Source organism: Pelodiscus sinensis, chromosome 20 (genome assembly GCF_049634645.1).
Source record: "Pelodiscus sinensis isolate JC-2024 chromosome 20, ASM4963464v1, whole genome shotgun sequence".
NCBI classification, from domain to species: Eukaryota; Metazoa; Chordata; order Testudines; family Trionychidae; genus Pelodiscus; species Pelodiscus sinensis.
Genome location: NC_134730.1, coordinates 29,311,281 through 29,333,866, shown reverse-complemented (window position 1 = coordinate 29,333,866; position 22,586 = coordinate 29,311,281). Strand labels below are relative to the sequence as shown.

Sequence of the window (22,586 nt, the reverse complement as noted above, 5' to 3'; positions counted from 1 at the left end):
GCCAAGCGCTAGGGCATGGAAGTGACCTGGGATCTGGCCCATGCTGAGATGAGACCTAGCAGAACTTCTCGCTGCCTCCCTCCGCTGGTCGCTGGTTGGCGTAGCTGGGCTAGAGTCCAAGGCCCTGTGCTGTTCTGTGGAGTCGGTCACAGCTTCATTTCCAGAGCCAGGAGCAGCTGAGGGTCTGGTCCCTCCAGCGTCACTAATCCCCAGGAACCTAACCTGTGTGTAAAATCTCTTCACTGAGCCTTTAACCTTCACGTTTCTCTTCGTAACCAAGAGGGTAGAAACATACTTGTGTAAATGAGAGCTGAGATTTGCCAATTCCCACGTGTCACTTGAAAACCCAGTGTTCGGACCTGGCTGTACTGTTCTTCCTTGTGACACTCCTGGCCAGTGTGAATGGGGCATGGGAGAGAGGTACCATGTGACACATGCAGTATGATTTAGGGTCCTGTCTGTAGGTAAGGCTAAGAGAGAAAGCACAGGCTCTGGGCTGCATAATAGTATGTTGCTGATTCCGGGGTGGGGGAGGCATGCGCACGCACGCCTGGCACCCCTCCCTTTCCCACGAGGCTGGGCCAGTCTTGAGCTGCCTTTTGTACTCTCCGCACAGCATGGGATCACTTCCTCTTCGGACACCCCTGCAATGGGGGGGGGAGCAGCCGGCCTCATTCTCGTTTCATTTGGGACTTTTACCACGTTGCTGCTGGTTTGCCAGATAAGAGATTAGGAAATATTCTCTGCGCTAAGGCACAGCGGCTGGTGATGCCAGTGTCTGAAAAACGTTCAGTCTCCAGACGACTGACCCTCAGGTGGCAGGAGGCCGGGGGCTGGGCTGACGACCCAGCCGTTCCGTTCCGTCAGCCCTGTGGGTGGTGGTTTGAGAGGCGCCCGGTGTGCTCTCGTGCGATGGGGCGTTTTGCTCTGGGCTTTAGGCAGTCGGTGATGCATTTCAGTAACACTGCTGCACCTGTGCTGTGAGTGACAGCAAGGGCCGGCACCCGCACTTCTGTGCTTTGCCGCATTGCTGCTGAACATACGCAGCAGCCACTTTTCAGACCAGCTCACCTGGGGCCAGGGTTAGCCTGTGCTGGCGTCCAACCTCCACTGCAAAAAGGAACGAAGGTGCGGGGTGGCTTTCTGGCTGCTGCCCTGAGGAGCCAAAGTCAAGAGTTTTGTTACAAGCTGAACCGCAGTGCAAGTAACTGCCCAGCTGTATTAAAAGGCTGACCCGCTGCCTCAAACAGAGGGCTGCATGGGCTTTGCAACACGCTTCCTCCCTAAAACAGACGCTTTGCTGTCGGAATCTTTTGCATTCAGATCTTTGTGTTGTGACACATCAGGAAAGGAGCCCCGAATGATAGGAAATAAACACAGGGCAAGATTTGTGTAACTGGGGTAGACTCTGAGGTGCTTTGCTACATGTAGCAATAGCAGGCTTTCTGTTTCTTGTTTTGCATGTCACGTAAAACCAGAACCCTTGCTAGTTTTACAGAAAGGGCCACTTCTGCCTTTGATCAAACCACTGCTTTTCATGTGCTATGTGAGATGCTATTGTAACGGAGGGTTCACTTCCTCTTCCAGTTGTATTGTTTATACTTTAAAGGCACTTGAGCATTTCTGGTAATCTAATTGAAATCATGACTACATATTCATTTGAAAACACAGCACTGGAGCTGCATCTCGGACGAGTTCTGCAAACCAGTCTCTTGAGATTTAAGTCCGGTTTCCTTTCCAGGCAATTCCAGCCAGGGCTTTGACCCGCAGTGTTGTTCCTGTAACTGTAGTTCAGTTAAGTAATCCAGGATAGCTGTAAGGCTCAGTCCCTCAAAGCCCCCGCCCTGGGCCCTTTGGCGAGGTCATGTTTGGGTTCTGAGCACGTTTCTCCAGAATAAGCAGGCCCAGTGCCCTGGGGCGCTCGTCACTCAGCGGTTGGGCAACTTGCCTCCAGTTCGTGTCACGTGGCGGGCCGGGCTGGGTCCTTGGCGACGTGCCCCTTTGGCCAGGCGGAAGCTGAGGCTGTAGATGTGCCCAACCTGGCGAGGCTGGGAGAAGACGGTCAGACTGACTTTTGGGACTTTGCCTTGTAGGAGCAGGAACAGCTTTATCGGCGGGCAGCCGTGGTGTCGTCCTGTACGTTTGAGCAGCCCAGCCGCTGCGTGAAGCTGTGGGTGAAGCTGGTAACACCTCTGATTAAGAACTTCTTTTGAAAGGAGAAGGATCCTCCTCGGGTGAGTGGGAAGCTGCTTTGCTCCAGGAAGAACTAACGCGGCAGGACGTGCTGCTGAGTTGATGGCGCTTCTGAATGCAGCCCTGCCCTTTGTGAGAGGGGCGGCTCGGAGCAGGCAGTCCGTCCCGAGGCCTGTAGCTTTCCCTGGCAGTAATCTGGGCACCTTTAGGGAAGGGGGAGGGAGGAATCCAGGTTGCCCGTGGCATTGGTAAGACTTTTGCTTGGGAAATGTCTCGCTAGTCGTGGGGATGCAGCCTGGGCAGGGCGGCCGGTGGGCGATGCCAGCTGCTCTTAGCTCCCCTGCCTGAGTTGGGCGTAAAGAGGGGGAGAGGTCGGCGTAACCGCTGGCTCCTGCTCTGTGAGGTTAATCCCATCCCGCCGAGGGGACTAGCCGGAAGGCAGCACCAAATGTTGGCCAGAAGGCCGGGTGCTGCCTTCCGGCTAGTCCCCTCGGCGGGATGGGGAGGCCAGTGTAGGCTGGAGCAAGGGCGCGTTTGTCCTTCACCTCCCCTCAGCCCTGGAGAGCCCAGTTGCTTGCAGTGGCTCTGTGCCTGCCCCTGCCACAGCCGGGCAACTGGCTCCCAACTGCGTCATATCCAGCGAGGAAAGAGCAGCCCCCCGAGGCCTCCGATTGCCCCGTCAGGCCTGGCCCACAAGCATCCCAGCCCTGTAGCCAGAACTTCCCTTCACTGCTCTCTCTTGGCCCTCGGCAGAGACGACGGCACCGCCCTGGGGTTTCCCCTTCTGTCTTGGGCAGCTGCTAGCAGACGTGCAATAGCAAACTGCTCGGTGCAGTGGTGAGGGGCTGGGTGCCTGGCCCCGGCTGCCGGCGCTGAGCAGAGGTTCCCTGGCTGGAGGTGATGGGAGTGGCATGAGGGACTAAAACCCTTTATTCTCCAAACAGCTGCTCCCTGAGCGCTTGCTCCGGCATCTGCCACAGTGGCTCACCTCGGGGTGGGGAGGGAGGAGGGGAGTTAGCTTTCATGGTCCCTGCTAGGGACGTGAATGTTAACCAGTTAACCGGTGGGGGCTGGAGCAGCTCCCTGCCTGCCATGGATAGAGGGCTGCTCCAGCTCTGTGGGGTCCACTGCGGACAGGGGCTGCTCTGGCCGGGCAGGAGTGACCCCCCCCAAACAGTATGTGAGACGGGATTTTACATCCCTCGTCCCCAGACGGCAGCCGCAGAGAGAGGCCCCAGCCACTGGTGGCAGGCCTGAGAACACGGCCCCTTGCCCCCAAGTGCCCTGGAGAGCCCCATTTCTCACCAGTCCCGTCTCAGTGACTCTTTTGCCGGGCTGGGTGTGTGTGGCCTTGTGGGACACAACTGCCCCCCACCCCCGGGGAGCACCGTGCCAGGTGTCACATCTTAGAAACAGGAGGCTGCTGGCTTCCCACCCAGTGGGAGACCGGGGGTAAGCGGAGCCCAGCCAGTGTGCTTTATGCAGCCTGCGCACGGGGGCTGAAGGGTTGAGTGGGGTGCCCTGTGCCCATGCTGCTGCTGGGAGGTGCAGCGTAGCCCTGAGGCCGGTTACCTGGCCTCTCCTCCAGTCTCTGCGCCGTTGGCAGTTCTCTAGGGCAGGGACTGGCACTCCAGCCTGTGGCTGTGGGGACCCCAGCTGGCCCATGCAAACTTCGCTTGGCATGGAAGAGAACAAGGAAGCTAAGCTGGCCCTTGCTAGTGCTTTCCATGGGCTGCCCTGCGGAGTACGCGCCCGCCGGCGTCCCTGCAGCCCTCCGCAGGCCAGGGGGTCACTCCCAAGCACTAGCGGTCGTTCAAGTGTATCATTTATTGTCACTGTACAATCTAGGGGGTGCAGACAAAGAGCTGGGGGGGAGTTGACTGGTGGGATTAGCGGCGAGCTGGGCGCCGCTTGCTTTGCTGAGGCAGGAAGACTTTACACCTGCAGGAGCAAAGCTACAGCCGCAAGGATCCACTTAGCCGGCTTCTCTTTTGTCTTCAGGTTGAAGGTCCAGACGTAGGTGGGGCCTCGCATGCGTGTCTTGTAGACGGGGCACTCGTACACGTTCTTGGTGTCCATGCGGTCCACGGGGATGGCTCTGATGAAGATGACTGGCATCGAGGGCGTCAACTCCTTCAGCCGCGCATCCGTGATAACCCCACTAGGAACGTCCCAGCGAGCGCCTGCAGTGTGACGGCCAGTCAGTGAGGGGGCAGCCGGAGGACCAAAGGGCGCTGCAGTAGCCTGGCCTTGGTTCCCCGGTGCCCAGTTGCCTTTTCAGAGTGACTGATCCTGCGCCTACAGAGAGACTCTAAGCAGTGGGGTCAGTGCTGCCCTTATTCCCCTTGCACCGGGTGGGGGGGGTAAATCGAAAGGGGCCTATGGAGTCTGTTGGGCACGGCCCTGAGCTTGACCCTGCCATGGCCTCCTGCCTCTGCTGGCGAGCCCCAAGGCTGGCAGAGAGAACTCTAGTCGCTGCGGCCTCGCTGCAGCTTGGAAGAAACGTATTGCTGGGGGAGCAGGGAACGGCCGCCGGTCGTGGGGATGAGTGCTGCCCCGTGTCTGACACTGCACAATAAAGGTGGCTGCTGCCCAGTTGGCGCCTGGCTGCTCTAGTCTGTCATTTGCACTTGATAGTTCAGAAATGTGCATCTGTCCAGCTGGGAGTGTCTGTCAGGAGCTCCTCATAGACTTTAAGGTCAGAAGGGACCATTCTGATCATCTAGTCTGACCCCCTGCACAGTGCAGGCCACAGAATCTCACCCACCCCTCCCAGAATAATCCTCTCACCTAGATCTCAGATATTGAAGCCTTCAAATACTTTGAAGACCCCAAGATGCAGCGAATCCTCCAGCTGTGATCTGTGCCCCGTGCTACAGAGGAAGGCGAAAAACCTCCAGGGCCTCTGCCAATCTACCCTGGAGGAAAATTCCTTCCCCACCCCAAATATGGCGATCAGCTAAACCCTGAGCACGTGGGCGAGACTCACCAGCCAGACCCCCAGAAAGTTCTCTAGTAACTCCTAGCATCCCTCCGCTGGCCTATTCCCACTGATAATGAATGGTCAATTAGATACCAAGATCCTGTTATCTCATCAAACCATCCCCTTCATAAACCCATCTAGTTTAATCTTGAAACCAGATAGATCTTTTGCCCCCACTGCTTCCCTTGGAAGGCCGTTCCAGAACTTCACTCCTCTAATGGTTAGAAACCTTCGTCTAATCTCAATCTCCTCCTCCCCGGGAAGAGCTAGGACCACCGCATTGCTAGGCAGTGTCCTCTGAACAGAACTCAAAGCCAGGCCAGGGCAACGGGATGCGCCTGGAATTTGATTTTCTCATCAAACAAAGGGAGGGGCTGGCAGGAGCGTGATACTGCAGGATGGCCCCGGGGGGCAGCCAGGGCCAGAGATGGGGACTGAGACAGCTACCCCCCACTGGGCCGGCAGGGGGCAGGGAAAGGGGCAGCTAGCTACTCTGTACTTTGTCTGTCCCCCAGGCAGGGGACACGTGCTCCTCCCCCTGCTGCAGTGAGGGGGAGGGCTGGGGGTGTCCCCTGTCCCTAAGGCACCCAGTCCCACTCCAGAGCAAGGACCTGCGCAATGCTGGCAGTCTGCCAGCTGCAGGACGGACAGCCTGGCCAGTTTCCCGGCACATGCCTGGGGCGGACAAGCGTGGCGTTCGGGGGCGCCGGAGGAGGAAGCAGGGCTGAACTGCAGCCTGCAGGTGGCGTGGGATCCTCCCAGCTGCGGGTGTGAGGAGAGAGCAGCCTGGGCCTGGGGAGACGGCTGCATGCTGCAGCTTGGTCGAATGCGGCCGCAGGCCAGGCCTGGCTCACGGTAGGACCAGCCAGCGTGGGGGGAGGGTCGCGTTCAAACCGATTTGAGATGCAAGAGTTGTTGCCAAGCCGGCAGCCCAGCTGGCGGAGCCTGTGGCTCCCTGGCTGTGCGGGAGTGAGCCCGGCTCTGGCATGGGCAGGGAGGGGCCCTGTACCTTCCATGAACAGCCCGTGCACGTAGGAGCCTTCCCGGGGGGGCGCCGTCATATCCTCCCGGTTTTTCTTGGTCACTTCCACGGAAAGACACATCTTGTCGAGCGGCCACTCGTTCTTCCTGGCCATGGACTGCATGATGGCGGTGAGGAAGGACTGGGGGTTGAAGAAGCCGGCCAGCCACACGGTTGTGGGCAGTGCAAAGTCAGTTGTCCAGGCCTCGAGTTCCTGAGAAGCAAAGCAGCAGCAGTTCAGGGCTCTGGGCTGTGCACAGACCTGCCCCACGCTAAGTTCTGCTGGGGGGGGGGGCTCAGTAGCCAAGCAAAGTGACTTTCAGCATGAGCCCCCCCCCCCAAGAAACGAGCAGCGCTGTCGCTCGGCTCTCAGCACCTGGGCCTAACTTACACGTGCGCCCGATTCCCCAGGTGTGCTTGGCCTGGGGGTCAGCTCTGGGGCGTCTGCCACGGCTCAGAGGCCAGTTCAGTTTGCACGGCCTGGCCTCAGCCTGCACAGCACCAGGGAGATCGGGGCTGCGCCTGGCATTGCTATCCCTGCAGCTCGTGAACCGGTGGTGCGAGGCAGTCCCAGGCCCTCTTCCGTGTAGGCCCACAGCCTTCGGTGGAGGAGGCTTTGAGGGGCTGCCCGAGGCAGAAAGACGCCGTAGTACGCACCCGCTCCCTGCAGAGTCCCTCTTGGGTCCCTGATGCTGCAGGGTGTAGGGCACCCATCTCTGGATTAAGGCTGTTTTCATTGCTGGTGCTGCACCCGTGCAAATCTCAAGGGAGGTTGTGCTTTGCACCCACAAAGTTCACGCTGGTTCCGTGTAAGTGCAAGCTTTGTTGGTGCAACGTGCAGCTCTTGTGAGCTACCTTTGGGGTTTGCACTTTGCAGTTCCAGTAAGCGACTGGCATGGAAGCTGGAATCCGAGCCCCTGGACTGAGAATTCGGGTGCTCTCCCTTGCCTGGCGTGGCTGTTTGTGCCATGGGAGAGCACCCCCGCCGGCACGTAGGAGGAAAGAGCCACGCGTCAGCTTCCCTGCTCTTTGGCAGCCCCGAGTGCCAGGCCCGCTGTGAGACAAGGGGGCTTGTCGCCTCCTGGGAGCCTCAGGCTCAGCCCTCCACACTGGAGATGGAGCCATGGCAACCTCAGCAGCTGGGGGGCTGGGCTTTGGGGAAGCGTTTGAGCTCCCAGGCGCCTGTGCATGCCCAGCCCTGGCCTGCCAGCACTGTGTGGTCCAGGGCGGGTGAGTGGGGCGTCTCTGAGCCGCGGGGGCTGCAGCACGGACTCACCCGCACGCGAAGCAGCAGGTCGGCGTACCAGGCTCCCAAGCCGAGCAAGGAGGGGTAGGCCCGGTTCGTCCAGGACTCGGGCACGTTGTCGTAGAAGAGAGCGTTGGACAAGTCCTCCATGTCTGTGGTGATCGTCAGCTCCCCCTGGGAAGGAGCCAACCGGGGGCAATGGCGTCCGAGCCCCTTTGCCAGCACCGCTCTCGCCAAGATGGCGCCCGGCGCGCCTTACACCACTAGGCCGTGCTCCCTCTGACACGGCACCTTCCCTTCGGCCCCACCCTCACGCCTGCCGCTTTACAGCAAGTGCAGGTGAGTTCTATTGCCGGCCTCCCCCAGAGGCCTCTGCAGGGCAGTGGTGCAGCCTGGCAGTCGGCTGCGACGGGGCCTTAGGGCAGCAAGACGCGGTCCTGGCAGAAGCAACTGCCCCGCTATTTCTGGCCTCCTCGCTGCCGTGGGTTCGCCCTTCCAGAGGGAGGCAGGAGCAGCGTCTGCCTGCCGACCCCCTGGGCGTAGGGCGGGCGCCGGAGGCAGAGCCACTCCCTTCCCCTCGGTATCGAACCGGAACGGACGCGTAGTTCCACCGGCTTCCTTTTAACGGCGGGCGTGCCTGACCGTCCCCGCGTGGCCGCGCCGGCGTCACGCACCTTCAGCCCCAAGTTCAGCTCCTTCAGCGAGCGCCTGATCTCATTGGTCAAGATGTTCATTCTTTCGCACTCCTGGAAGGCCACCACCACGTACGGCGTCTTCTCCGCGGCTTTGGCTATGATCTCCAGCATGTTGAAGGGCTCCGGCAGCTTGTCAAGGATCTCATCGAGGGCTTGCTTGACCTGTAACACGTAACGGCGCCGCAGGGCAGAGATGGCCACGCATGCCACGGTGGTTCTGGCACCCATCGAACAGACACAGACTAGCCCGGACTAGGCCTGCTGAGGGCCAGGGAGCAGGCGTGGACGTGCCCTGCGCAGGCTGGGCTCCGAACCAGCTCCGGGCCATCAGCGATGCGGCGGGAGTGACACGGTCCACCCTGCACGCTGCACCTCTCAGCTCCCCTGGGGCCGGGCTGGCACTTGGCACTCTGGCCATGTGCCCGGCATGGCTGGAGAACCCCACCTGGTCCTTGGCAGCCGGTGAGCAGAGGCCACCACAGAAGTGCGCTGCAGCCTCAAGCTGGGGCAGGGGCGGGGGGATCAGTGTTTCAGCAGCAGCATGTGGTTGGTTTTGATGGTTGCAAACGTCACCTGCTCATAATCGGCCCGTCCGTACCTCTCCGCGGCCCGCCTCAATGTGCTGAGCTGAGCCCCCCCGCACGAGTGGTACGGGGAGGCACCTGCTGGGATCCTCGAGAGGTGGCCCAGGCAGGACTAAGGATTATCCCAGCCAGGGTCTGTCCAAGCTGCTCTCCAGCGGCGCCAGGGAGGGAGAAGCCACAAGCGCCTGGGCAAGTTACTCCCGGGCGGAGCCAGCGCCAGGGACCGTTTCCGGCGGCCCAGCCTGTGTGGCCTTGGCTAGCGTAAGCCCTTTGCTGCTCGCCCCCAGAGGCAGAGAACAGTCCCCCCCCCCCCCCGATCCGCACGCAGCTGAGCGGAACGCCGCCGCCTCAGGTCGCGCGCCCACCCCCGGGTGCGGCTTGTGAGCCCCGTGCCGGAGGGCCGTCACCGGTGGGGGCCGAGGCTACGGCAGTAGGGAGCTGCTGGTGGGCTTGTTCCTTCGGCCTTGGCAGCTGGGTTCCTGGCTAGCGCCGAAGGACGAGCCCCCCCTACCTTTTCCTCGCGGGACACCCCCGTCCCTCCTCCCGCGTCAGACTCCTTGGGCTGCATCTCCAGAACGGTCCGGAAAAGCTTTTCGGACGTGACCGTGAGGAAGCCGATCTCGGCGTTGGGGTGGAGCCCGTAGAGGTAGGGGCTCTCCGGCGGGAGGTTCTCATCGATGTATTCGTGGTAACCCTACAGCAGGGCAGATACCAAGCAGCGAGTGACGCCCCAGAGCCTCGACAGGGCTCCCCGAGCTCCTCCGGCCGGGGGCAGGCGTCTCCTGCATTGCAGCCTGGGGCGAGGCCACCCAGCTCTGAGCTGCCTGCCTTGTCCTGCCCCGCCCGGCGTCACTCTCCCGTTCCCACTGAGAGTCTCCGTCTTGCCTGGCTTCTGGCACGGTGCAGCCCATCCCCCGCCATGGGGAAACCATCCTCACCTTGTAATCCAGGCTGGGTGGCACTAAAAAGCCTGGAGCCAGCGTCATTTCTCCCTCCAGCATCTCCACCCGGATGTACTCGCCCAGGTAGGTTCTGCACAGCCTGCGGTCCCAGTCGTCTGTGATGTGTCCCCCGTACATAATCTCTCCAAAGAGGTAGCGCAGATCGTCCCAGGGCACCTGGAGGAGCGGCTCAGTGATCCCAGGGGACGCTGCGGCCTCACCTGTCCGGCTAGCAGCGCTGTGCCCCCGGGCCAGGGCCAGCTCCGAGTGCCGGGGGCCAGGTTCGCCCAGCAGGAAGACAGCCCCTGAGGGGCGGGGGAGCCTTATTTCCCCCCGTGCTCCCGTTCAGCCCAACTGAATGGGGCGCAGTTTGCAGCAGCAGGGCTCCCCTGGAGTGGTGGCGGGGGAAGGCTGTGCCACCTTTCACAGGGACCCCCGAGACGCGCGGGAGCCAGGCTGCCGCACAGCCTCCCGCGGGGAGTCGCAGGCTGGCTGCAAAGGTTCCGCGCCGGGAGCTACAGCCAGCGGGGCGAGGGCAGAGGCCCTCCCCCAAACCTGTGGAGCCCCCCGCAGCGCAGCACCTGGCGCTCCCAGTGCTCCCCCTCCCCCAGCAAGGAGTCTAGCAGCTGCTGCCGCAGCTCAGTCCCACCTTGACGTTGGCCTCCAGGTAATTGTAGAGCACGTTGATGGAGATGGTCAGGTCTCCGTTGTTGAACGGGTAGGACCGATTCCAGCCCTGCGCCCCGAACTTCCGCCTTTCCGCCACCACCGCGTGGAAGTAGCAGAGCGCGAACAGGATGCACTTGAACTCGATTTCCTTGGTGCACATCTCCAGGGTGTCCTGCGGGGGGGGGGGGCGGGAGGCGCGCTCGCGAGCAAGAGGAGACCTCGCCTGTGGGCGGCCGGGCAGGCCCGGCTTCTCCCCACTAGCCTCGCGAGCGGGAGCTGGGCCTTCCTTACCGCAGGTGCCTCAGCTTACCCGGCGTCCCAGGAACCCCCAGGCTGCCTGCCCCGCGCTCGCTGCCTGCCCATTCCCGGGCGAGAGGGGAGGCCGGGCCAGGCCTGAATGTGCCTAATGGCCTCGGGCCGGTGCTAATCCGGTGAGAAATGATCTCCAGGCTCACTAACCTGCCCCTGCCCCGGGGGTTAAAATACCCCAGAGTCCCAGCAGCAGGAATTACGGCTCCAGCCGCCGGCCCCGGGCAGCACCCATGGGCCTGAGGCCTGCAGAGCCGGATGGTCAGTGTCTCTGGAGCGGTGCTCAGCCACCCCTGGGTGCTCTGCAACTCAGCGTCCAGGCCCAACGGTGCTGGGTGGCGGATCCGCCCTGTTTCCTTCCTCGTTGTCCCTCCGCGCTCTAGCCCGGACCTGGCTTATACTGTATCGTACAGTGCAAAACGGGGGGGGAGCCTCCAAGATTTTGGTGAGTGGTCAGGGGCCACTATGGAGGGGGAGCAGGGTCTGGGATGGAGGCTGGGTGCAGAAGGGAGCTCAGGGCAGGGGACTGGGGTGCAGGAGGGGGCGTGGGGGAAGAGGGGGCCCTGACCTGGGGCAGGGGATTGGGGTGCAGGGTCACTAAGGGAGTTGTGACCTGGGGGGAGGGGAGCAGAGGGTGTTAGTGGTGACCTGATGCGCACGGGCGGGGAGGGGGAGGCTCGGCCCGGCCCGGCTGCCCCCCTCCCGCGTCCGGCCGCTGGCTCCCGCGTACCTGGGTGAAGAGGTCCAGGGCCTTGTGCAGGTTGGCGTGCATGCCCGTCGGGGGCTCGTTGGTAATTTTGATGGCGTTTTCCAAGAGTCCCTGAGGAATGATGTGACTGTCCGGCGAGGGGGCGGGCTCGGCGCTCATGTACACCCTGTAGTCCTCGTGGCTGCCGGCGCTGTAACGCTCCACCTTCTTGTCCAGCGTGCCCAGCCACTTGGCCACGAGGTGGATGTTCTGCGGCAGACGCCGGACGCTGAGCCCCGGGGAGGGGCAGACGCTGCCGCTGGGGGCCCCGCCGCCTGCTGGGACTCGACACCGCCGAGGAAGCTGCCCTCCGAGGCCGGGGGAGCCCCGCCCGTCCTCAGGACGTAGCCCCATGAGCTGGTGAGTGCAGAGCAGGGCTCCCGGACCCCGCTAGCCTGCCCCAGTGACGGGCTTTCACGCCCGCAAGCACCCCAGCTCGCTGCTCCTGGGAACGGCTGGGGCCCCGGGCCAAAGGAGGGTGGGGCTCCGCAGCTTTCCCCTTGGGGTCGGGCGGTGAGTGTGGTCGAGAGAAGGGCCCGGGTGGAGCCCGCTGCTGTAGCCGGGGGCAGCGCCCATACCTGTAGGATGACCCAGTGGCCTTGCACAGCAGCCACATCCAGAGCGTTTTCGGCCACGATTTCCTGCCCTTGCCCTAGAGACACGTTGTGGATTTTCCCGTTGTCTATGGTGAAGCCCAGCTTCTGGCCTGGGGAAAACCCACCAGCACGCACGTCACCGCTCTGATGCTGGACTGCCGGGCAGCGCCGGCTCTTTACCGCAGCCGCGTCCAGCAGCGCCAGGCCCCGGGCCGGCTTACCCAGCGCCTCGACGTCCTTCAGGGGGTCCACCCCTGGCGAGAGGATGAAGAAGATTGCAGTGGACGGGCTGCACTCTTCGTAGGACTTGGAAAATTCAACACTTCTGCCTTCCACGTACTTGCTGCCCATTTTCTCTTCCACAAAGTTTCTGTGCAACAGACGTGGATGGAGCCTCAGTTTCCAGTCCCCGACCGTCCGAGGGCCGCGCAGGGCAGGCCGTGGGCTCCAGCAGCCCCTGGCAGGCCGGGTGAAGCGCACTCGGTAGGAAGGGTGGGGAGTGGAGCAGAAGCCAGAGTCGTGCCCACACACCCAGCCGGAGCTCTGGGCTCGAGAGCAGAGCTGGGAACAGAGGCACCGGGTCACACAGTCGGCCGGCGCTGCCCAGGCAAGTCCTGGACCGGATCCACCCCTTCACCAGGACCCGTTAGCCCGCTCCCGCCCCTCCGCTGCTTCCTGCAGCAGGCCCGTGTCTGGCACGTGGCTCCTCTGGGCCAGCAGAGGCGCTGCTGTGGCCTAGGGCTGGGCGTGTGGGGAGGCAGGCGGAGCCAGGCCCGTCCCCCGCCCCGTTGGCAGCCCTGGAAGGCCCTTTGGAAGGCCCGCTGGCTAGCATACGCCCTGCCGGCTCAGAGCCTCTCCCCCAGGCGGCTGCCGCCCGCCCCAGCGGGTCCATTGCTCTCCGGCCAGCCCGGGGGCTCAGGACGGTACCTGACGGCGTAGGTCATCCGGTCCGGCCTCATGCACCGCATCATGCACAGCTTCTGCAGCGCTGACTTGTTCTTCCACTCCTTCGGGAACACTTCCTTCTCCGGCGCCTCCGACTCCACAAACTTCTTCCACCGCTTGGCCGAGCCTTCGATGTCGCCGTCCAAGTTCTTGAACTCGTCCATTTCTGAGAGGACCTTCGCGTGCAGGAGACGGGGAGCCACTCGAGCCTTGTGCCTGGGGCCCGGCGGCTCCCCACAGGCTGCGCGTTGCTTAGCGCTCTAGCTCCCGCCCCGGCCTGTCCCCTTTTCTTTGACTGACAGGAGCGATGCCCTGTCCAATCTCAGCTCGGCTGCACGCTCGCGGCACTAACCCCTCCTTGCTGGCCCCTGGGAACGAGCCCTGCTGGGCACTGGGGGCCGTGCAGGGAGGGGGGAGAATTTGTGATGCACCCAAAATCGGCGCAAACGGTCAGTTTCACACGGTACGCGAACAGCTGTGCGGGGCGATTACGCAAGAAAAGGGAGCCCCTTGGCCACCCCCCTCCCGTGAGAGCCCCTCTTTGGAGAGCGGCTCCCTGGCCGCCCTGCGCCCCTCGCAGCTTCCATCTTCGCCACTTGTGGATGGACCTGTCCCTCTGTCTAGGGGCGGGGTGGGCTACCCCCAGCGCCTGCCCGCGGCAGGTCCGGCATACGGGCCACAGCTGTGCCCCAGGTCAGTCACACGAACACACTGAGCCTTCCACAAGCAAAGGGGACTTGGTCCCACCGCAAAGCTTCGGCGCTTTACATGCTACCCACGGGAAACGCCTTCCCAAGGGACACTGGCTACACCGCGCCACAAACCGACTGCCCCTGCGGCTGCCCTGGCTGCTCAGGGATTAGCTGCGCACTCGGCCTGAGCTTGGGTCAATGCTACTTTCAGATAGCGACTGCAGCAATGGGGCTGTCTGTCGCAGCAGCCTTTTTCAGAGCGGCGGCTCTGCAGGGAGCTAGTTGAACCAACTGGCTTCCGTAGGTTCAGTCTCCTTCTGCTCCTCTTTCAACCCGCCCGGGCCTGGCCCCGGTTCACTCACTGCCACGGAGCAGCTCTTACACCAGGAGAAATTGACCTTCCTCAGACGCACCTTAATCCCACCCCACCCTTGGGACAGCAGAAAGTCCACAGGGGACGTGAGTCCAGCCTTGAACGGAAAGCGCAGAAGAAAGTCCAGTTCGACCGGGTTCACCTCTTTCTTCGTGAGCAGGACCTGAGGGGAAGCGCGGCGTCAGGCTCTCGCACACGGCGGCTCGCAGTGCTGGGGCCGCGGGCGCTGCAGAAGTGGGGCAGACGCGGGCGCCCAGAGGAAATGGGCCTGGACCCCAAGTTCTGGTATTGCGGCTCTGTGGGGCAGGGCCGCCTGGCGCAGTGCCACTGGACATGTGACCAGATGGGCACCCCCAGCACGCTGGGAAAGGCATGTGCCCGCTCAGACGCGCCCAGGGGAAGGAGGAACCCCTGCGGCTTTTGTGCTTGGCACATCTCTGCCAGGCTGGGCCTGCCCCCCACGCTGCCCGGCTCAGCCCTGTCCTGCTGCCCCGACCGGGCCAGCCCCTCCTTGGGACTCGCCAAGCGCCTCCCTCTGCCCTTGTGTTCCCCCACAGCCTCTGGACGCCCCCCACCCAGGGGTGCAGGCCCAATGCTGTCCGCAGGGCTCGGTGCACACTAGCCCACGGGACAGCAACAGGACCGCTCCCCCACTGGGCAGCCCCAGTCAGCTCTGCAGGCCTTTTGCCCTCTTCAGGGAGCCCCCAACGCCGCCCCTGTGCCTTCAGCGCTCCCCCCATGTTGGCAGAATGGGCCTGGGGCCTAGCATGCTCGGGGGCCTGCGGGCACCTATGGGCCCCTGGGGCCTGAGCCAAAGTCCCTGAAGTCGGGATCCCCGTGGAGCAGTGGACGTCGGGCGGAGGCTCTTTGGGGTAGCGTGGTGCCGTGGTTGCCCAGCAGGGCATGTTCACACACAAGCCAGCCGGTCACGGAGGCCACGGCTTTGGCTTTGGCTTGGGCTCACAGAGTCGTTAAAGTCTGTGGCCCTTGCAACAGTGGGCCGGGAAAGAGAACTGGCCACGGGAGTCTGGCATCTGCAGCTGGAGTCAGGCCCCATTTCCTTGGTGTGTGGGGTCGCAGCGCCGGGCGCGAGGAGCTGGGCCTGGTCCTGCAGGACAGGCCAGGCCGCTGCCTTGGCTCTGCCATTTTCCCTGCAGCTCTGAGGTGAAAGTGCCTGGCAAAATCGTCGCCTTAGTCATGATCCTTGAGAGCCTTGCCCCAGAGAGACGCTCTCGCCCTGTGGCCCAGAGCAGAACAGGGTTAGCAGCGGAGGCTACCTGAAAGGAAATCTGGGCCATGAAAATGAGCTTGTCTCTCTCGAACAGGCCCCGGGCCGTGTACACGAAGACGGAGTAGGTGATCTCGTCCGTCAGGTTCACCACCCGCTGCTTCACGTCCTCGGCCGGGACCGTGCGCTGGATGGCCTTCTCGAAGACCACGTTGAACGCCTGGGCGGAAAGGCCGGAGATGGGGGATTTGGTTGCTGGCATCGGGAAGTCGTCCCTGAACTGCCTGCCCCAGCTGCTAGCTACCTTCAGTGAGAACTGGTAGATGGGGTCAATCTTGTTGAGGTCGTTCAGTATGAAGTACAGCAGGGACGCCCTTTCTGCAGCCGGCCTGTAGCTTTCTCTGGCCTCGTTAATTTTTATTTCTGTAATTTTAGCTTCTCGCACCTTAAAAACAAAGGGAAGTTTACTCCGGCCCCTTTGCGTGCCCTGGAAAGCAGCACGTCTCCCCAGCCTCGGCCCTGCTCGCACGGCGTTTGCTAAAAGAAACGCGGCAGGTTCCCCAGCACAGCCTGCAGGAGCGCCGGGCAGCTTGCTTACTTTTTCCTCAATTTCCATGGCTGTCCGCTTTGTGGTCTCCAGATTCTCCACCAAGGCCGTGTCTCCCAGGAAGTTCCCTGATGCAGCAGAGAGCCGGGCAAGCAAAGAATCCTCCAGCTCCTTCAGGAAAATCTTGAACTCGTTTTGGCTTTTGGTGAGATGTGCCTACAGCGTCAGTGCAGAAGAGAGGGCAAGAGGTCAGCAGGGGCTTTCAACCAGAGCGTTCAGTGTGGGGGATTTAAACGGGGCCCGTTGGCAGGTACAAGGCACCAGTTAGCAGCGTCCCTGGCTGGTTTCACGTGCGTTGCCACAGCGGGGTAGTTTATAGTCTGACTAGCATCTACAGCTGCCGAGAAAAGGGCAAAGCTGGTCGGTCCCTCACCTGCTGGTTCTCTGGGCGCGTGTCCTGCACGTCTCTTTAAAATCCATTTGCGGGGTCTGCTCAGCCCATTACTGCCTGAGAACGGCGCTGGGCCGTTATCCCTTCGTCCTCCAATCCCCCCGACCCCCCAACCTTCCCCGAGCGCCAGACCGGCCCCTGCCAGGCCTGTCCCGCCCTGGAGCGAGGGCTCGGTTCGATGCCTGCCCTGCGCTGACGGGCCTGCTGCTGCCCCTCCCCCCAGGCCGGCGGTCAGGTGTGTCTGCTGGTTCTGCCCCACCCGGTGCACCTGGGACCCACCCGACACGTGCCATGGAAGGAGCAAGTGCAGCGGCACAGTCTCGCTCTCACGGGCCCTGGGGCTTTCCTGGGGAAAGGAGCTGGCAGAGCCGCCGGCCGGTGTCTGGAAAAGCCAGCGTGTCGGCTATTTGCAAGAGAAGCCTGCAGGGTCCACCGCAGTGCCAGCACGGGGAGGGCCCTGCCCGCGGGGAGCCTAAGGCCACCCTAGCAGGGGGCTGTCCAGCCGGCTCTGAAATTCCTCCAGCAACGGTGACTCTGCAACCCCCGGGCCATTAATCCCAGGGCCCTCCCCCCCGCAGGCAGGATGCTTTTCCTGCTGCCACCTTGCCGGCCTGGGGAGGGCTGGAACAACCCCCATGCTCCAGGCCCCAGCCCTGCTCCGCCCCTTGCCCCAAGCAGTGCAGCCCAGGGCCAGCGGGGAAGCAGAACAACATGGCCCCGGCTTGCTCTGCTCTCTGGCCGCGTGGCTCCACTTCCCGCCAGCGAGCGGGGGCCAGTCCTGCCCCTCCCTCCAGTGGCATGGCCTGGGGTCGCGCTGCTGCTGGTGCATGCGGTGCAGGGGCAGCGAGAGGCTTTGGCCCCGGCCCCTGGACTCTCCTGCCCATGGCATTGGGGGGCACATGCCCCCATGTCCCCGCATGTCGCCAAGTTGCTACCTTCAGCTGCTCTAGATCGGGCCTCTCTTTTGCCACCACTGCTGCCAGCAGCTGATCCTCCAGCCCGTCTCTGGTCACCAGGAAGTTGATGAGCGTGCACTGCGCCTGCATCTCGGGCTTGTAGTGGGGGTTGAAGTATTTGGTGTGCAGGATGAGATGGAAGTCGGGGTGGTACTCCACCTCCTTGTCCCCGATCTTAATGTACCTGCTCAGCCAAGGAACCAAGCCACTCTTGGGATGTGCAAAACCCATTGGCACCCCCCATGCGCTAACGGCAGCGACACCCCAGGGGCTGGGAGACGGGTGCCAACTCCCAGTGGACTGAGAAGCTTTGCAAAGGCCGCCTGGCAGGCTCCCTTCAGACCCCACCCAGGGCTACACTAGAGGTGGCATTGGGGAGGTTTTGGAACAAACGGACCAGCTGAGCAGTAACAAGTCACCAGGCCAGGTGGCATCACCCAAGAGTTCTGAAAGAACTCAACTAGGAAACTGCGGAACTCTAACGGGGGTTTGTAACTGGAGAAAGTGAATAAGGAAAAGTGATTCAGTTGTTCCCACAATATAAGATCTAGGGGTCACCCAATGAAACGAATAGGCAGCAGGTTTAAAACCAAAGGAAGATTTTTCCTTCACACAGCACACAGTCAACCTGTGGAACTCCTCGCCAGAGGATGTCGTGAAGACCCAGAGTTTAACAGGGTTCAAAAAAGAACTAGACAGATTAATGGATTCATAAATCCATCAATACTTATTAGCAGGGCTCGACAAATGATACAATCGACTCGCCCAGGGCAAGTAGATTTCAGCTGCGCGCCCTGTTTATTCGCGGAGGGCGCATGTGCAGTACGGGGCTGGCGAGTGGTTTTCGCCGCCGTTTGTCAAGCCCTGCTTATTAGCCAGGATGGGCAGGGCTGAGGGCTCTAGGCTCTGTTTGTCAGACCCTGGGAATGGGCGACAGACAGGGATCACTGGATGGTTCCTGGGTCTGTTCATTCCCTCTGGGCACCTGGCATTGGCCCCTCGGCAGCCAGGATGCTGGGCTGGCCCCCTGTGGCTCCCATCAGGCAGGTCAGAGGATGACTCCCGGGGGTGTTGGACCAGGTGTTAAGCCCTTTCTCTGTGTCAGCCGCTCTGACCCCCCCGGGAAGGGCAGGGGCGTTTTCAGAGGCTCTGGAGCAGTGTTCCGTGGCACAGCGGTGTGCTGCCACGGAGCCCAGCAGAATTCAAAATGGCCATCGTTAAAGGGGCAGGCGACCTTTTTTTTTTTTGGTTCAATAACTTTCCCTTGGCCATTTTTTCCTCCTCAATAACTTTCCCCCTGACCCTTTTCCCCCCCAACTTTTTTTTTTCCTCAACAAAAAAATGCTTGGTGTTCCCCATTAAAAAAAAAAATTGTTTGGTGTTCCTCGGTCTTAAAAAGTTTAAGAAGCACTGCTCTGGAGGGAGGGAGAGGCCTGAGGAAGGGCTGGGAGGGCCAGGGGCAGGCGGGGAGAGGGCCCCAGGCTGCCCGGGCGGGGAGGCGCTGCCATTTGGGGGAGTTACGGTGCAGCCTAAGCCCTGGGACGGCTGACGTCAGGCGTGACGCTGGTAAAACACTGGCCAAGGGACTGGGGGCGGGACTGTGCCGTAGTGCGGGTACCTTGCTGATTGCTAGGCATGGGCTGTGGGTGACCCCACTGGCTGCTGCCTGTACCATGGCCCAGCCCAGTAGCTGATGGGACAGGGACGTAACCTGTTACCCCCCCAGGGAGAGGACCAAAGGGAGGTGGAATGTCGCCCCTGGTGGGGGGCAGGGCTGGAAGGGACGGTCTTTAGTTTCTGTCTGGGAAGCAGGGGAGAAGGAGCTAGGGAGAGGGGTTGGGATTATAGGGCCCAGCCACCCCCCATCTCAAGGGGGGGCACTGAGGCCTCCTAGCCCAAGTCCCTGTAACCAGATGACAGATGCTGTGTTGGATCCTGGAGAAGCAATAAACTCCCCCTGTTCTACTGGCTGGGGGAGTCTGTTCGTGCCACTGCGGGGGTGCAGGAGACGGGGGACCCCAACGCGCCGTCACAGGGACCCCCCGGGAAGGGTGGTTAGTGCTGGTCAGAGTCACCGGCTGCGGGCGTCTCCAAAAGGCCGGCCGGCCCCGGCCCGTGACCCAGCCCAGCCCAGCCCAGCCATGTGCCTCCGGGCAGGACGCACTCCGGGTGCCTCGCACGTACTTCCCCTTTTTGATGGTGTTCCTGCCCAGCAGCGGGTCCAGCACCGGCTCCACCGTCTCGCCGATGTTCTCGATGAGCAGGGTGTGGCCGTCAGAGATGGCCTGCTCTATGATATCCAGGTAGCTGCAGCACAGCAGAGAGGGGCCTGAGCCGCCGCCCCTCCAGCCCCCCTCCCCCCCCCCCCGCTAACAAGCTGCCTGCCAGATGCCTTTCAGCACACGTAGCGGCTCCAAAAGGGCCCAGCAGCGAGAATCCCCCAAAGCACCTTGCCTTCTCTAGGGCCCTGCAGGAGCAACGCTCCCTCTAATCTGTTCCGTGTGCGGAATCAGTGCTGTTCTGTGCCCCGAGGCATGAGGGAATGTGCACCACCAGCAGCCACACACACTCAGCTGGGGGCGCTGGAATCTCTCCTAGGACTCAGACGGCTGTTTGCGTCAGGGTGTAACCTGAACCAAGCGAGGGGCATGGCTACCTGGGGGACGGGGCAGTCTGGGCGGAGGGAGCGCGAGGGGAGCAGACGGGTCCAGACGGGGGTGCAGGGGCCTGTGACCCCTCCCCCGAGAGGACTATCGCTGGTTGAGCCCGCGCTGCGCTGTGTCTCTGGGAAGCAAACAAGCCTTCTAGTCTGCGGCCGGCCGGAGAGTCCCGTCTGGCTGCGGAGGGGGCGCAGGGCCGGGCTCCCCGAGGCCCGTCGCCCCCGGACTCACCTCCTCTGGCCCAGGCGGATCGCTTTCAGGTCCTCGCCGTACTTGTTCTTAATCCACTTCAGCCCCTGCAGCTGGGCGTCCACGATGAGCGGCCAGCGCTCGGTGTTGCACAGGATGGTGGCGTTCTCCGTGGACATGCGGTCGCTGGGCAGCCCCTGGTTGTTCCAGGTGGCCACGTCCGCGTCGTCCGTCAGCAGGCTCAGCGGGTCCAAGCCTGGCGTGACCGGAATCGGCACCTGCAGCACACGGGAGTCTGGGACGCGCCTGCGAGCGGGGCTGCCCGCGAGGCTCCAGCCCGGCAGGACGCTGCTCACCAAGGCCAACGAGGGACTGAAAAGCGAACCCGCCAGGCCCTCCGCAGAGAGGGGCGCCCCCTCCCCGGGGCAGGGGAAGGGGCCGGGGGGCGGTCCCGCCACAGAGCCCTCAGAGGGGGCGCCCCCTCCCCGGGGCAGGGGAAGGGGCCGGGGGGCGGTCCCGCCGCGGAGCCCTCAGAGGGGGCGCCCCCTCCCCGGGGCAGGGGAAGGGGCCGGGGGGCGGTCCCGCCGCGGAGCCCTCGGAGGCGCTGGGCCAGGCTCTTCCCGTGAGTGCCAGCCCACGCGCAGCCGCCGGCTTTCCCCTGCGGCACGGCACAGCCGCGGCGTTGCGCTGCGCTGACCTACCTTCAGCTCGTTCAAGTACGGGACCCAGTACTTGTCCATCAGCTCCGTCCGGTACTTCTTGGTGAAATAGCCGACGTAGGACACGAAGGCCGTAATCAGCAGCACGTCCCCACACAGAGTCTTCTCCTGCTCCCGGAAGTTCTCCACAGACTCAGCCCAGCGAACGTTTTCTGATGCCAGTCCTCCGACAAGCCTGCAGCGACAGGCGCGCCAGTTGGAGTAGGGGGAAGAGGTGTGGTTGAGAGAGGCATGCCAGTTGGCGGGGGAGGCGCACTGGTCAGAGGAGGGGGGAGAGGCGTGCCGGTCGGGGGGGGAGGCGCGCTGGTCGGAGGAGGGGGGAGAGGCGTGTTGGTCGGGGGAGAGGCGCACTGGTCGGAGGAGGGGGGAGAGGCGCACTGGTCGGGGGGGGGAGGCGCGTTGGTCGGAGGAGGGGGGAGAGGCGTGTTGGTCGGAGGAGGGGGGAGAGGCGTGCCGGTCGGGGGGGGAGGCGCGCTGGTCGGAGGAGGGGGGAGAGGCGCACTGGTCGGGGGGGGAGGCGCGCTGGTCGGAGGAGGGGGGAGAGGCGTGCCGGTTGGGGGGGGGGAGGCGTGCCGGTCGGAGGAGGGGGGAGAGGCGTGCCGGTTGGAGGAGGGGGAGTGGGGCACCGGTCATGGGGGGAAGAGGTGTGCCGATGCGCGGGGGAGGAGAAACCAGTTGCTGAGGATACATCTTCCCAGCAGAGACTTGCGAAGGGTGCATGGCGGGGGGGTTTGTGTCTCCCCATGGCGGGGGGAGGGGTTTGTGTCTCCCCATGGCGGGGGGAGGGGTTTGTGTCTCCCCATGGCGGGGGGAGGGGTTTGTGTCTCCCCAGCAGGTGCCGCTGCCGCTCTACCTGTTCGCTAAGGTGATGACTCGGTTGGTAGCATCAGCCTCTTGCTGGCACTTGATCTTTTCAGCCGTCGCCTTTTCAAACTCGGCTGTGAGCGTGGCCAGGTTGGCGTTCAGGTCCTGTCGAGAGGTTCGCAGTCAGCCAGGGAAGCCGGGGCCTGCGTGCGGCCGGCGGAGGGAGAGAGCCGCATCCCTCACGACTCCTTGGTAGCAAATGTCTCCGACCGGGGTGCTACCGCCTGCTGGGAGCCGGCCCCACTTCCCCGCCTGTCGCCAGTGACCGGGCTGTGGCCGCGGGCGGCAGGTCGGGCTGGGATCGCTGGAGCACGAGTGACCAGCACTTACCGCAATCTTGTTTTTAATGCGACTGAGTTTCTCCTGCGCCTCCGCCAGCTCCGCGTTAGCCTCCTCCAGGGCCTGCCTCTTGGGCGCCACGTCGCAGTACACCTCGTAGAAGCGCACGATGTTCAAACACCAGGAGCACAGGCCGGCTGCAGCCGTGGACTTGGAGAGGATGAACTCGGGGTCGAAGGTTGGGTCTGACTGGTAGGGCCTGGGGACAGAACACGAAGCGGGACGGCGCCGTGAGCTCCCCTGGGCTCTGGGCCGGTTCCCCTGCTCTCTGCCTGGGAGCGCCCGGCTTAACCCGCCACGGGCCTGGTTTCCTGGGGCTCCCTGACTGGCTGCCACAGCAGAGCAGAGGAGGGTCCCCGGGGAGGCGCAGCAGAATCCGGCTTTCCGTGGGCCCGTTCATTCTACCACAGCTCCCGATGAAACCAGGCAGGCGGGCTGCCCAGCTCGTCCCCTGGGCCCGGGCTCGGCAGGCGGCGAACCTGACGGCTTGCTGGCTCCTGGGGACCTGGCCAGGGAGCTGGCTCAGGAACTTTTCTAAATTCCAGTTTGGGTCGGAGTTCCCTGAGCCGCGCCGACATGGCTGGAGAAAGGTGAATTTTCTCCCTCGCCCCTGCAGATCCCTGCCCACCGCCGGGGGT

At 63.0% G+C, this 22,586-nt stretch overlaps 2 protein-coding genes across 10 annotated transcripts in view; one reads left to right on the top strand and one right to left on the bottom strand.

Moving 5' to 3' along the window:
• The window catches only part of PGS1 (phosphatidylglycerophosphate synthase 1), a 31,910-nt gene extending 27,117 nt beyond the window's left edge, over positions 1–4,793 (top strand). For 3 of the 5 annotated variants that reach the window (XR_012896933.1, XR_012896934.1, XM_075904163.1), the window contains 2 exons: positions 2,094–2,234; positions 4,195–4,793. Coding sequence is in view for 1 of the 5 variants with exons in the window: in XM_075904163.1 (XP_075760278.1) it covers positions 2,094–2,213 (120 nt within the window). In the remaining 4 variants the exon portion in view is untranslated. Of the gene's footprint in view, positions 1–2,093; positions 2,235–4,194 lie in introns of those variants that run through there. The other 2 variants (XR_012896935.1, XM_075904164.1) reach the window with 2 other exon arrangements.
• The window catches only part of DNAH17 (dynein axonemal heavy chain 17), an 89,366-nt gene continuing 70,780 nt past the window's right edge, over positions 4,001–22,586 (bottom strand). For 3 of the 5 annotated variants that reach the window (XM_075904149.1, XM_075904150.1, XM_075904153.1), the window contains 21 exons: positions 21,940–22,147; positions 21,599–21,714; positions 20,728–20,920; positions 20,069–20,304; positions 19,362–19,484; positions 17,157–17,361; positions 15,822–15,986; positions 15,528–15,668; positions 15,273–15,443; positions 14,036–14,158; positions 12,913–13,106; positions 12,207–12,355; positions 11,968–12,095; positions 11,372–11,599; positions 10,313–10,504; positions 9,661–9,840; positions 9,234–9,416; positions 8,118–8,300; positions 7,474–7,617; positions 6,186–6,411; positions 4,001–4,376 (listed from right to left, as the gene is read on the bottom strand). In XM_075904149.1, coding sequence (XP_075760264.1) covers positions 4,129–4,376; positions 6,186–6,411; positions 7,474–7,617; positions 8,118–8,300; positions 9,234–9,416; positions 9,661–9,840; positions 10,313–10,504; positions 11,372–11,599; positions 11,968–12,095; positions 12,207–12,355; positions 12,913–13,106; positions 14,036–14,158; positions 15,273–15,443; positions 15,528–15,668; positions 15,822–15,986; positions 17,157–17,361; positions 19,362–19,484; positions 20,069–20,304; positions 20,728–20,920; positions 21,599–21,714; positions 21,940–22,147 — 3,736 coding nt within the window. In that variant the 3' untranslated portion in view covers positions 4,001–4,128. The other 2 variants (XM_075904151.1, XM_075904152.1) reach the window with 2 other exon arrangements.